General features: G+C 41.2%; 2 protein-coding genes across 2 annotated transcripts in view; both read right to left on the bottom strand.

Moving 5' to 3' along the window:
* Positions 1-2748: 2748 nt before the first annotated feature.
* Positions 2749-9695, bottom strand: gtpbp4 (GTP binding protein 4). The gene is made up of 17 exons (XM_031870755.1): positions 9592-9695; positions 8833-9003; positions 8640-8743; positions 8376-8512; positions 7680-7780; positions 7458-7550; positions 6991-7182; positions 6598-6663; positions 6362-6451; positions 6167-6277; positions 5235-5312; positions 5095-5146; positions 4902-5002; positions 4506-4703; positions 4083-4148; positions 3810-3953; positions 2749-3416 (listed from the first exon to the last, which is right to left on the bottom strand). Exons 1-17 carry the CDS (start codon positions 9637-9639, stop codon positions 3264-3266), a joined length of 1905 nt encoding a protein of 634 aa, XP_031726615.1. The 5' UTR covers positions 9640-9695; the 3' UTR covers positions 2749-3263.
* A 1470-nt stretch (positions 9696-11165) lies between these two features.
* Positions 11166-13474, bottom strand: part of LOC116396255 (class I histocompatibility antigen, F10 alpha chain-like) — an 8531-nt gene continuing 6222 nt past the window's right edge. The window contains 2 exon segments of the mRNA XM_031870757.1: positions 11166-12288; positions 12762-12851. Coding sequence (XP_031726617.1) covers positions 12781-12851 — 71 coding nt within the window. The 3' untranslated portion in view covers positions 11166-12288; positions 12762-12780.

Here is a 13474-nt window from a genome sequence, read left to right as displayed (position 1 = left end):
CACTTTCATTCAGGATTTTTATAAGTCGTCAAGAAACAAGAAGGAACTTCTTCTCAACATCAAAGGGAATATTCATGATTAAATAGTAGCAATCTAAGAGTTTCTCATTTAATCATCGATCATATTTTGCTCTTTCAGAAGGTTTTAACTGTTCAGTCTTCAGAGCAGGAGAAGCTCAGGTTCTACAGACAACATGAACGAGGCTTCATTGTGTTCAAGTGTCCAAATAAAAAACATATATATATATATATATATTTATATATATATCTTTTAATGTGTGTTAACTGAGACTAAGCAGACCATGATATCATGTATTCAGGCTCTCATGAGAACATTAATCCATACTTGATCTCTCTTTTGGTTTATCTTATAACGAGTGAAGCACGCCACCAATTCTACACACAACGCTCAGTTTACTGGAGGAGGATCACAGAGCCTTTGAAAACAGGTATCATGTCTTCTGTGGCTCTGGAGGAACTGATGAGAACCTCAGTTGTGTTGAGGTCGTAAGTCACAGAGTAAACCTGTGATGGATACTTTCCTTATTCCACAAAATAAAATCTAAGCGGAGCCGATCCTTGAATCTGTGGCTCTCACTTCCCCTTTTCTTAACTCTAGGTCACTGTGGTGACCCAGCATCTCAGGAGTTATTCACCTCATCAGATGGCCGGCCTGAAACCCAGCAGGAACCGAGCACCACCGATCTAACCCGATCCACCCTGAGACACGCTCTGAATCATCTGCTTTAACCACCGAGTTAAAATAACGCTTAAGCAGGCAAGAATATAAAAGCCTGTAAGTGGATGCATCACAACCTGATAGGCATAGGCTTACAACAGGTAATGGTGACAGACAGGGTGTAGTTTGACACCTCCAGAGCGGCAGCTGGAAGCTCACGCTGGTGATTCTAGACTATTTAAACACTTTCTCCGTGTGTGTCTTCGTCACCTGTCCGTCCAGCATGTCTCTCTGCAGGCCCGAGCGCTCCTGCTCGGTGCTGTTGGTCCGGCGGATGGACAAACTGTGGGACTTCCTCTTCTGCTTGGCCTGACGGGCGGCGGCGCTGCTCCCGCTCTCCACCGGCATCCCTCCGTCTGAACCCGATGTAACCGGTCTTTAAAAAGGAACAAAAGTCACATCAGAGAACGTGAGCAAAGAGGCGTCAAGAGAACAAACCATCGTGGAAACAATCAGAGTCCCTCACTCCACGACTACACTCAGCGGAGGAACACAAAGACGGCTGTGTTGCTCTTGGCAGCTTCCTCGTGTGAATGTGTGAGACGACGGGGTGAACGAGTGTCCACGCTCAGCACTCCCACTGTGGGAACCTTAAGGCGGAACATGAGGAATTACTGGAACACAAACTGAGGATGTGTGTGAAACAATAACACAACCTTTTTATTCATATATTCTGCTGGAGAAAGATGTTCAGCTATGAGGCAACAAAAATCACTTCACCAAATGTACGTAACTTGTTTATCATGACCCACACTATTAAAACGACGGATGAGAATTATTAATAATAGCTTTATTAGTTGTCTTTATCCATTACTTTACATTTAGGTATCATAATACGTGGTAAAATCAAACCTACAGTGACACTACAGGGCTTCACTCATCTGTGCATCAGGATGAGGGAGTCCTGAATATATATGATCATAAATATGTTTGTTTTTCTTCAATAACCAGCCAATAAAGACATTAACAGCTCCTGTTTCTGTCTCTTTCTGCTGAATAAATTAACCGTGTTTACTGTCAGACACCTCGGCTGGTTGCTGCTCTTAATATTTGAAGGAAATAAAAATAAAAAACATTTAAGCTTCATAATGTTGCTGTATATTTGTAGAATAAATACTAAAATAAATATTTAACACAAGTCTAGACATTAGCCTCGTTACTGCGCATGCGCCAGATAGCATCAAGCTAAAGCGAAGCTACCGTTATCATCCACATTAAAGCTGGTGGTGCTAACACGCTAACACGCTAACGCGTAGAGACAAACCTCTTCAAAAAGATGGAAACCAAACTCACCACAAAGTCTATAAATACGGAGTATTGTCCCGGGATATTATGGGATGTGTCGCCGTTACTAACATGCTCTTTAATGCGCAGGTTTTTTGTTCCAGCAATCCGTAGTTTGACAGCTGACGAGCTCCGCTACGTGAGAGAAAAGATAACGAAGCCAATTCCGGCCCGGGGGTTTTCACAATAAAAGCCTGTGGCATCGCCTCAGACCATTCTCCACTCAAAACGGGTTCGTTTGTTTTCTTCGGTGTTACCACACGCCTGCACTTGACACAATACACTTTAATAGTTTTTAATAAATAAATGGAATGTTGTGTACTCCGCATTTTAAAAAGTAGCAAAATGGCTTAAAATTAGGAAAAATAATCGAAATTTTAAGATGAACTCTCCCACGTTGAGCACGTAGGTATTCCTACTAGGTATTATTGTAGAGGTTTCTTAATAGATAACTAAATAATACAAGCCGAATTAAAGAGTTGATGTTAACAGCATGTGCATCATGTTTTATCACGTGTGTATATTTGACAGAAACAAGTTTAAACTGTTAATATCTATAGAGTTCAATCTGGTCGCCATTTCCGTGCGAATAAAAAAAAAACATTTCCAACTCAGATTAACTTTAAAACAAGAAGTTAAATTCCGTGCACGACTTTGGGTTTTCAAGATAAAAGCACACTATATAGAGGAATTTCTGTGAAAAGAAAACAACCCGACAGACTGCAGTTTAGTTCAGGTGTATATTTATTAAGCCCCCTTGTTAATGAATAGTTCTCAAAAGGGAGACTTGCAAAGGAAGCATCATCAACATCACTTCATCCAAAGTAAACTCAGCATTAACTGAGCCACATACTGAACTGATAATGCCAAAACAAAACGTGTGAAATATGATAAAACATCAGTTTAACAACTGAATAATGTTGGACATGTTTTTGATTATGGGAACGGCAGTAACACAATAAGATATTGACCATCACACAACCGGTTTCTGAGTCTCTGCTTTTCCATACTGACAAATAAAAAGACAGTTATTATAATTAGTAATCATTTAAATGGGTTGGGTGCATTTCCCCAGCAGCTTTACAGTTATTTTTACGGCTCCACCATCCCCAAGAATGACGCTTCCATGTCAGAAAAATAACTTTTTACTGCTGGGAAAATGTACAGAGTGAAGACTTTGACACTAAGCCTCTCTTTTCCAAAAGAGCGTCCAGGTCTGAACAGTCCAGAAATAATGGGTTTTATCTGTAATCGTGGGTGCCGGACGTCCTCTTCCCGGAAAAGAGATGTTTGGGTTTGAGGTCGAACACGTGTCGGTCCGCCTCGCCCTTCTTTCCTTGGCGGTTCATGTCTTTCTGGGATTTCTTCATCATCTTCCTCCCCATCCTCGCCATCTGAGGAACAAACAAAGACGACACAGACTTGAGTTCAGAACTAGTGATGGATTTAATGCCCCGTTTTGTCTCGGTTTGCATATATTGCACATAAAAATAGTTGTATTTTTTTAACATGCAAAACAAATAAAATACACTTTTTAGGATAATAGTGTTTGAGGTGGAGTCATGTCTTGCCTCCTCAGGACATATTTATCAGTAGACGATAATATTTAGGATCAAAACGAAGGAGGAAATAAACCAAAAAACAGATATTTTACAGGTAATAATGAATTAAAAAGCAATCTTCCTCATAGAAATCCTTGTTTTAGTATCAACCAATGTGTGAGCTGAACTAAAACCATAAACTGCAGCATATTGAGTGAATGAAAGCTACGTGAAGACGTCTCGTACCTTTGGGTCTCTTACGCCGGACTGGTCTCGTGGTGGACGAGAGGCGCTCTGGCTGCGGGTTTTGGAGGTCGGAACCACCGAAACTTCACGCTTTCGTTTCTTGGTGATGCTTCGGGACCGCCGGGCCTGTTCAGCGTAGTGGCTCTGGATGAGGAAGAAGAAGTTCAGTGTGAGGAAAACCAATTCTGTAGCCAGTGTTAACCCCGTTAGTTCACTCATATCGTAGTATAGAGTCAAAGTGTCCTGTAGGTTCTGATCTAAAGAGGAACTTACATCATCCTTGTTATCCATGTCCAGACCGAGGCCGCCCATCTCCTTCTCCAGCTTCTTTCTTTCAACCTGCGACACAAACACACAACGTTAACAAAAGCCAAAAGAGTCATTTCATAGAAGAAAAGCAACGTCACTGTCGAGGTTAGAGGGTGAATGCAAATGGAGACAGCTACTCAATCTGGTAAAAGTGGGATACTTGAAGCATTGAGTCGCAATTCTATTTGATTATTTCTCCGTTGCTCAGGACTTTGTGAGGGTTCGCCTCTTTATGTGGCTCATGTCTCAGCTGTGTTCCTCATATATGACGTGAAATATTCTCTCTGTCTTCCTTTTGATGAGATGAAACCTTCTCGTGGACAAACTTAGAGACTCGTTGACCATCTCCTGATTACGGAGCTCTCTGTTGTCACACGACGTCCTCACCTTGGTGGCGGTCCTGGGCATGCGGGGCCCGTGGATGTCCTTATCTTTGGACTCCACGATCTTGAGGAACTTCTTCTCGCGGATCTGCTTGGCCAGAACGCGGATCTCCTGCATCTCTTCGTCCTCGCTCTCCTCTTCGGAGTCGTACTCCCCGGCTCGCTCCTTCAGCTCCTCCTCCTTCTCCAGCAGCTCCAGTTTCTGTTAGGACAGGAAGTCGAGATGATTAGAAGATAAAAACATTTATTTCTTTGCTTTGTTCTTCTGGGAAATCCAAAATCTCTTTTTATTTCACACGTTTGTTAAATTACAGACACTACAGGTGAATAGGGTAAAAAAATTAACTGGACAAAGAACATTGTGTCACTGTAGAAACCCGTCTTTAGTTTTAAAACTCACCTTCATGATTTCGGGATCGATGTAGTCGGCAATGTTGTGGCCCTGCCACACCTCAGGGATCCTATCGTTCTTCTCCTCTTCGTTCATCAGATCCCAGTATTCTATTTATAAATAATAAAACAGTATCAGCACTGCAGATGTAAACATTTACTTTCTAAGAATTCACAGCGTAATGAATGAGATGGACTCTTACTCTGAAGGTCCAGGATGTAGTCATCGCCGAGCTCCACCTCCAGGTCTCTCTCCTGTGAGACAATGATAAAAACGTTTTATTTCACACAGAGAGCTGTGAGGTCACATCTCACTTTAAATAAAGTCAGAGAGCGGCCGTACCAGTTTGCGTTTGGGTTCGTCCACCTCCATCGCCTTCTTACGGATCAACGCTCCTTCTGGGATGAACGGAGGCCTCGACTGGAAATTACACAACAATAATAATAATAATAATAATAATAATAATTAATATGAGTACAGGGCCTGACAGTGAGCTTTGTTTTACTTGCCAGGTAGCCAAACTTGAAAAAAGTAGGCCTAATAATGCATAAATAGAATCAAAAGAGATTTGGACAATTGGACAAATGTTTTACTTTGTTATGTTCAGTCATTTCTTGGGGGCATTAATTATTTTAATTATATACTATAAGCTGCTTAGAGCTAGCGTTAGAGAGTTAATCAGGTCATAATTCCATCTGTAATATCTATTTTTTAGCAAGTTTCTAACCAAAAACACCATTTTAGAAGATACGACATTTACGGTGTGGAGCTTGAACGCACCATAATGTAATAATAACGTAACTGAATGGAACCTCCGTACGTTAGCGGCTAGCTCCGTTATAAACAGGACTGAGCTACGGAGAGACCCGGTGTTGTCGCTCACTGTGAATTATAATACAACTAGCAGACGTGTCTGATGAAGTGAGTTGTTCCAAATGTTGCTACGCTGTTAGCTCCGTTATTTAGCCAAGCAGGACTGTGCTAACAGCTAACAGCTAACGTCAACAGCTAACGTTAACAGACTCTCCTGCAAATTTCAACTGACTTGTATTTCACAATGTAGCGTCATCAGGGATCTGCGATTAGAAAGCCTTAATATTTATTGAATATCGGTCCCTAATAACAACCACGTCTATTTTTCACTTGCTGTCGTACAAACTGCATAAAGTATTCCACCCTACTTGCTCCGGTCAAGCGTTAATGTCGAGCTCTGAGCTAACGCGAGGGGACATAATTCACAGACTTCCGATATGCGAGTTCGCGACTCTTTGTACCTTCTCGTCTCTCTTGGAGGGCATGGCCAGGTGGAGCCGGTTGAGAACATCGTGGACCTTCTTGCCCTTCATCTTGGTGTCAACGCGATGGGCAAGTAGCCGGTCGCAGGCCTGGCAAAAAGCACCAAAGTAACCGTGAACCACAGGTAAAGAAATACACAACACAATATACTTTTGTCTCCTCCGGGGTCTCACCTCGGTTTTAACTTGCATGACTCCCTCCTCAGTCAGGGTGCTGGTCTCCACCACAAGGATCTCCTCCGTGGTGAAATCAGCAAAGATTTTCTGACGGCAAAAAGGAAGAAACGTTAACACTTGTGCAAATAAAACAGCTCATTTCTGAAGTTTTAATGACCTGCTCGGCAATAAACTCCAAATGTATTTCGAGTCTAAGCCTGTGAGACGTTTGATGGAAGTGCGTCTTCGCTCACCTGGTCCTCCTCAGACAGCTCGCTGATCTTCTTCACGTCACATTTGTTGGCCACGATGATGAGCGGCTGCAGGAGAGAGAGAGACACACGAATGTTACTTCCATTACCATCACATTTTGAGACGCTCAGTAAATTATTGCCCGTGGTTTGATATGGTTAGATCGAGGGGTGGGTATTGATCATTTGGAAGAACTAAGGGAAATATGTCTTGTTCCTGTTTGAGCTCGTCAATATCAGAGAGCAAAGTTTTCAAAATGGCCGACAGGAGCTCAAGATCAAAAGCTTTCAATCCACAAAAACCTGGATCATAGTCGCATCAGGCATGAAAAGAGGAACTTTTGAGTTTGTTGTTTTCTGACGTCATAGTCACACGGTGAGTGACAGTTTTCTGACCTTGTTGGCGAACAGCGGGCGGATGCTGTTGAAGAGCTCCAGCTGCTGCTGCAGGTTGTGGCCGCACTGCTCCGACACGTCCATGACGTAAAGAACCGCCGCTCGCAGGTGAGCCAGAGCAGTGATGGCCTGCATCTCGATGGTGTTCCTGTCCTCCAGAGGGTGGTCCAGGATCCCGGGGGTGTCCACCACCTACAATAACAACAACAACAACAACAACACGGAGTTCACAGGAAGCATGTTTCAGGTTTGGTCCTCTTTTGTTTTGGATTTGTTCAACTCTCTGTATTTATGCTATTGCAAATTAAAGAAACCTCAATGAATTTAGAGCCTTACATGAAAGTTTTGAATGAATAATGGAATTAAAGGATGCGAGTTACTTTTAAGACCTTTGACCCAGAACACATAAGAAGCAGAAGAACGTGTCTGAAGGACAAAACGAATGCGTGATGTGTAACCGGTCCCACCTGCCAGCGGAGGTATCTGTAGTCCATGTGACCCACAAACAGAGACTTGGTGGTGAACGCGTACGGCTGGACATCAACGTCTGCTCTGGTCACCTGACAAAGAACAACGTTCACAACATGTCAACGTCAGCTTGTTGATTAGTTTTGAGCAGTGTCATGCACAGCTGTCATACTTATTATTATTATTATTATTATTATTATTATTATTAGAGAGCAGTTTACCTTGTTGATGAAACTGGACTTGCCGACGTTGGGGTAACCGCACAGAAGCAGAGTCCTCGTGTTCGGGTCGATGCTCGGCAGACGGGACAGATGCTGACGCACTGTTGAAGAGGATCACAGGGAGATTAATCATTTTCATGTGTTAAACAGAAAGATAACTAATAAAACCAGGCAAATGAAAACCTCTCCGGTGACAAGAAAAGTTCAAAAGAAGAACCTGAAAACAGAAATAAAAGTTACTACGAGGGGCTTTCATTTAGTGTTGATTTAGGATCTGGGTCTGTCCACGGTGGACCGGTCTCTGCTGGAGGATCTGGGTCTGTCCACGGTGGACCGGTCTCTGCTGGAGGATCTGGGTCTGTCCACGGTGGACCAGTCTCTGCTGGAGGATCTGGGTCTGTCCACGGTAGACCGGTCTGTGCTGGAGGATCTGGGTCTGTCCACGGTGGACCGGTCTCTGCTGGATGATCTGGGTCTGTCCACGGTGGACTGGTCTCTGCTGGAGTCTGAGCTGAAGGAGGTTCTGGTGAACCTGCATGACTTCACCAGAATCCGACCCGGTGGCGAGCATTTAGAATAACTCTATAGAAACAGACCATCTTCTCTCTGATGGTCTCTTTACTGATGGAGGTCTGATAGAGGATCAAGACTACACTGAGACTGGTTCAGGACCAGTTAACTCTGAATCTCCGTTACCTTGTTCTAGATACTCCAGACTGGACTTCTGTCTCTTCAGGATGGTGCACATGCGACCCAGCGCGGCTCTCTTCAGCTGCTTACAGCGGTACAGAGAATCTCCGTACTTCATCAGACGCACGTAGTCTTTGGCAACACTGGATGTGAAAAAATAAAGAGGTTACACGCCTGTGTTAGAGCAATGTTATGGGTTATGTTCATATATTTATATTTAAACTAGTTACGCTTGATGCAGATACAGGTATATATAACATTTTAACTTACTTATCGATCAGATTCTTAGCGATGTTAATCTGTCCCAAAGCCAGTTTGTAATGATCTTTGTCGTACAACACGTTCATCAGATCGGCGTAGAACGGGTGGATGTCCTGAAGGAAAAACAACACGTCATCAAATCCCACGAAACTGATCGTGAACATGTAAACAAAACACTTTCAGGAGCGCCTCGTGGACTCACGTCGAGCTTGGGGAAGTCGGTGAGGATCTGCGTGAGGCGGTCGTGGTAGCTCTGCTGGGTGAACTTCACCTTCCGCATGTAGAAGTGTCGGATGCGGTGGATCTGGTAGTGCTTGTGCACCACGGTGGGCGTCTTCCTTTGGGTTTTGGATAAAGTGATGTCGATGAAGTCCTGCAGGGAGAGGAACAGTGACACATGACTTATTTTACAGTAATAACTTCATCAGGAAACAGGTAAACAAGACATTCATGAACATTTAATTATTAGAAAGCGTATGATATTTTTCCCCTGAAAAGAAGTTTGTGTTACTTTAAACTATTTGTCTCATCTGTCACGCCTTTGGCATTTACTCTCTAAACATGAACCTCTTTTTGTCACCGGTAATATTACTAAATAAAGGATTTAAGTCATTGCAAAATGTACTCTCCTGTTATTGTATTTCATAACAGTACATACTGCAACACCCACTGGAACAGATACTTAATATTTATCCATAAATATTTATCTGGTGCGGGACACATCTCGGCTTAAGTCAACTTGTGTAATTACGACACAATAAAGCTTATTTATCGCATAATACTAGTCAGACTCAATACTTCGTCTCGTGGTACTGTACGCCATAAAGTAGGTGTCTCTTTACACCAGCTCAGCACGTGTTTTCGTCCACCATGTTTGTTTTTTAAATATCTTTCGCCGTCTTTTAAAAGCTCAAGCAACGTAACCCGTATAAAACCGTAAAGACGAAGAATAAAAACGTACCTTTGCGGTGGGAACCACCATAATCTTCTTAAAATTGTAAAGTGCCATCTTGTCGGACACGTTGTAGTCCGCTGACGGGACTGGGGGAAAGGAAGGCACCTCGTTCCGTTAGAACCGGAAGAGACGCTGAGAAACACGGAGCGAGGTGTTTCTAAACATCGCCCCCTCACGGCCGGATGAAGGCATTACAGGAAAAAACAACATTTCTGAAACAATTTCTAGTTTTTCTGTAAAACAAACAAAAACTAAAGTTAGTAAGAAGTGTAACTACTGCCATTATTTTCATTACTATGTTTTATTTTTATTTTTATATATTATTACGTCACACATTTAACACTGTACAGCTCTTTCATGTTTTAACTACATATTTATATTTTATAGTATTTTGTTTGTACATTTTTTTATTCTTTATTCATGTCTTCACCTTTGCAGTACTTTGCTTTTAATTCTATATTTTATTTATTTTTTAATAGTTTTTCTTTGCTCAGATACAGTTTTTTTCATTCTTTATTTTTAGTTATTATTAATTTTTATTATTATTATTATTATTATTTTATTTTTTATTTTAGTACTATCCCTCCTTTATTCCCTCTTAACCCCACTTCCCGAGCAATCCCCTCCCTGCTCACGATATCAAAATAATGATAAAAATACAAAATTAATCATTTAAATTCAATTTATTCTGAATATCCCAAAATCACAAATTACAAATTAGCTTCAGAGGGCTTTACAATCTGTACACACACGACATCCTCTGTCACTTTAATGGGGTTAAGTATAATAGTTGTCAGAACCAGTGTTTTATGTTCAACCATATCTTCAGAATATTACATTTAAACCAAGTAAAAGCATGTCTTCATCTCATTACTTGTTACATTCTTCCTCCTTTAAATGACGTTTTCTCTCTGAATCCTTCAAGACAATTCTCTCTGGATTATTTTTTAAGTAGCAAAAGAAAGAATTTCCTCAGAATTCAAAGCAAATTAAATTATAGTCAAAGTCATCCGTTGGGTTCATAAACACTTGATAACGTCTGTGGTGGTCAAATCCAAAATATTCATCACATCTGTCCATTGATTATGTTTCTTTCAAACAGATATTAAAGCTAAACTCCACGTTAGTAACTGATGAGACGTGGTGATTGAAGTGAGCTGCGTTTCTGTGAATACACTGATGTTTCTACTGGATGTGGTTCCCCTACCTTTCCCTCTTCATCATCTAACATCTACAGGTGGGGGTCACGTTCACTAGTGCTCTATGAGAACAGTGAATATAATATTCATAGGGCTGCTACATAAAAACAGTTATTATATGTGTGGATCTTAAAAAGAGACATTTAAGTCTTACTGAACAGAAAACAAGAATAAAAGTGATATTACACATTACTGCTCAATGTCTACAAACACACAATGTCCTTATTTCAGCATCATAAATCAGGTTATATGCATGCTAGATGAGGAACTTTATTAGTATCATACCTGTGTGCGCTTCTGCTTTTAAAAGGTTTAGTCACAAAGAATATGTCGTGTTAATAAGCATAAGCATATCTGCTGAATCACAGAGAGACACAGACATTTGGAGTTTTGGGCACTTTATTGAAAAGTAGAAAAGGAATGAAATAGAGCCACTTCATTAGCATTCATTGTAAAGCCAACACCCTTCCTCGTCCCAAAATACTATCAGGAAATCTATTGAAGAAGATTTCTATCAGCTGAGAAGCTTCAAACATCTCACTGCCCTTTAGAAACTAGAAGCCTTCATTTACATAAAATAATGTTTCAAATCAGATCAAAACAATAAACATCCTCTTGATTATTGAAGAAAACACGCAGAGACATAAATGATTCTTTACTTTGACCTGCTGCTAGAAAAAAAATGAAATATACAAACAAACTATTTACACAAGTGTAAAATAAATGTGTGTCCTCCTGCTGAGAGTGGAGGGGGACTGGAGTCAATCCCAGTCCACACTGGGAGAGAGCTGGAGTCCAGTTTACCAGCAGCAGAGACACAGATAGGAAACCATGACACCGACACCTACGGGAGACTCCGGGCGTCCGGTTCCCGCAGCGTGTTTCTGGATGCTGCCGAGTGATTTGCAGCGTTTCCCCCAGTGATGGAACCCAAGCAGAGAACCAGAGAACGACTTCCTCAGTATGAAAAGAGAAGAAACTCTACTGGTTGACAAAGATCTCTGATCTCAAGCTTTACGTCTTCATATCACCAGACCCTACCAGTGTGTGTGTGGCAATGGGAATGCACACGTGTGTGTGTGTGTGTATTTACATTTGTGTTACCAACATTGATTTAACCAGAAACCCAACAGCAGAAGCATTAAAGTGTAAATATGGAGGATTTGTTTCAGATGAACACACATCTTTGTGTGTGCAGAGTGCTGTGATGCTTTCATTGTTCTGAAGATCTCCAACAATAATCTTCCTCGTTTGATTTAAGAACATCTCATCAGAGGAAATTACATTTTGTTAAATTTAAACTAAACGATCCAAATCATTTAACGTCACCACTGATGTTTGCTCCTAGTTTTCAAATGTTTTCTTTGTGTTCCAATCGATGAGCATCTCCAGCTAGATTCAATGACTTCATGATATGAACGATGAATAAGCGATGAGTTGACAGTTTATGGAGGAGAGTGTGGAGGCACCACTTCTTGATCCAGTGAAATATTTATCCATAAACCTGAAGAGACAAAAAGAAAAACACATCAAAGAGAAAACTAAATCATTTCCCACAAATGTTTCAATCAGAACAAAAGACATATTTATAGAATCATTGAGACATCAAATATTCATGACTCAGTCATAGAAGTGTTACCTTTTGTAATATTTAACCATCATGCTTATGAAGTCATAACTGCTTATTTTCATCTGATAAATTGGTGTCACTGTGTTTGTAAAGGTTGATATTTGAGACGTTATCTGAGCTGCTGATGTGAAGCTTTCTGAACTCATCTGTGTCTTTCTCTTCATAATCTCACTTCACATCAAATGAAGCAGCTTCACCTTTGTTGTGGAAGAAGTCAAAGATGTTCTTTACAGCGACAACGTGTCCCAGAGCTTCTACAGCGGATAGAGAACCAATCACAGGAGCTTCTTCTGCTCATAGTTTAACAGCAGCTGTGAATAGTTCATGTCCCGTATGAAGCAACTCACTGTGTGCAGGGCGCTGACTTCAGCATTTAGGCGCAGGGTTCAGCTTCTCAGAGAGCTCAGAGCTGGTGTCAGAGGTCGGAGGGCATTTGGCTGAAATAAAAAGCAAAGACGACATTTTATTCTCCAGAGCCAACATGTCAGAATGTGTTGCAACAGCTTCCTCCCAGTGGAGAGGATCCCCTCTTCTAGCCCCTCCCACTGATGAAGACATCTCTTCTCTGACTTCACTTCTCTCTGACATCATCACGCTGTCATCACTGGAGGAGGCAAAAGCAGCTCCACAGAGTAAACCTGTAACTTAGTGATCCTAAGCACACCGCTCACTCTGACTCCTCTAGGAGATGAAAGAGGTTTTATTCATCATCTGTGCCTTGTAAAAAACATATGCATGAAAGAACTGACATTATTCTAATTACAAAAATACTGTTTTTTATTCATTTTTTCCCCCAAAAGTCCAAATTACTTTTATCAACAGTCTAAAAGAATATGTAGAAAACAACGAGCGACCTTGAAGTGTTCGTCGATTGCTATAAAACTGCAGATATAATATATTATCTAGAATAAAAGCAAATATGATGAAATAACATCAATAGAAATGAATGTTAAATATAAAATATGAATTTGGCTCTTCTAGTCATGTCATCATGACATTACCGCTGACTGTTGAAGTTTGCTTCTCTGTCACATTCTGAAGAAAATGCCGAAAATCCAAA

The sequence above is a fragment of the Anarrhichthys ocellatus genome, unplaced genomic scaffold (assembly GCF_004355925.1).
Source record: "Anarrhichthys ocellatus isolate YVR2014 unplaced genomic scaffold, GSC_Weel_1.0 scaffold54, whole genome shotgun sequence".
NCBI classification, from domain to species: Eukaryota; Metazoa; Chordata; class Actinopteri; order Perciformes; family Anarhichadidae; genus Anarrhichthys; species Anarrhichthys ocellatus.
The sequence above is the reverse complement of the archived record's forward strand: the minus strand, read 5'-3'. Positions and strand labels throughout refer to the sequence as shown.

What these genes read in the sequence shown, in the direction of transcription:
- gtpbp4 (XM_031870755.1), bottom strand. Translation starts at nt 9,639, where the DNA reads ATGGCACTTTACAATTTTAAGAAGATTATGGTGGTTCCCACCGCAAAG. An exon ending in TCGATCCCGAAATCATGAAG is followed by an intron (nt 4,704 to 4,901) that starts GTGAGTTTTAAA and finishes CTGTCCTAACAG; the next exon opens with AAACTGGAGCTGCTGGAGAA. An exon ending in TGCCCAGGACCGCCACCAAG is followed by an intron (nt 4,149 to 4,505) that starts GTGAGGACGTCG and finishes TTTGTGTCGCAG; the next exon opens with GTTGAAAGAAAGAAGCTGGA.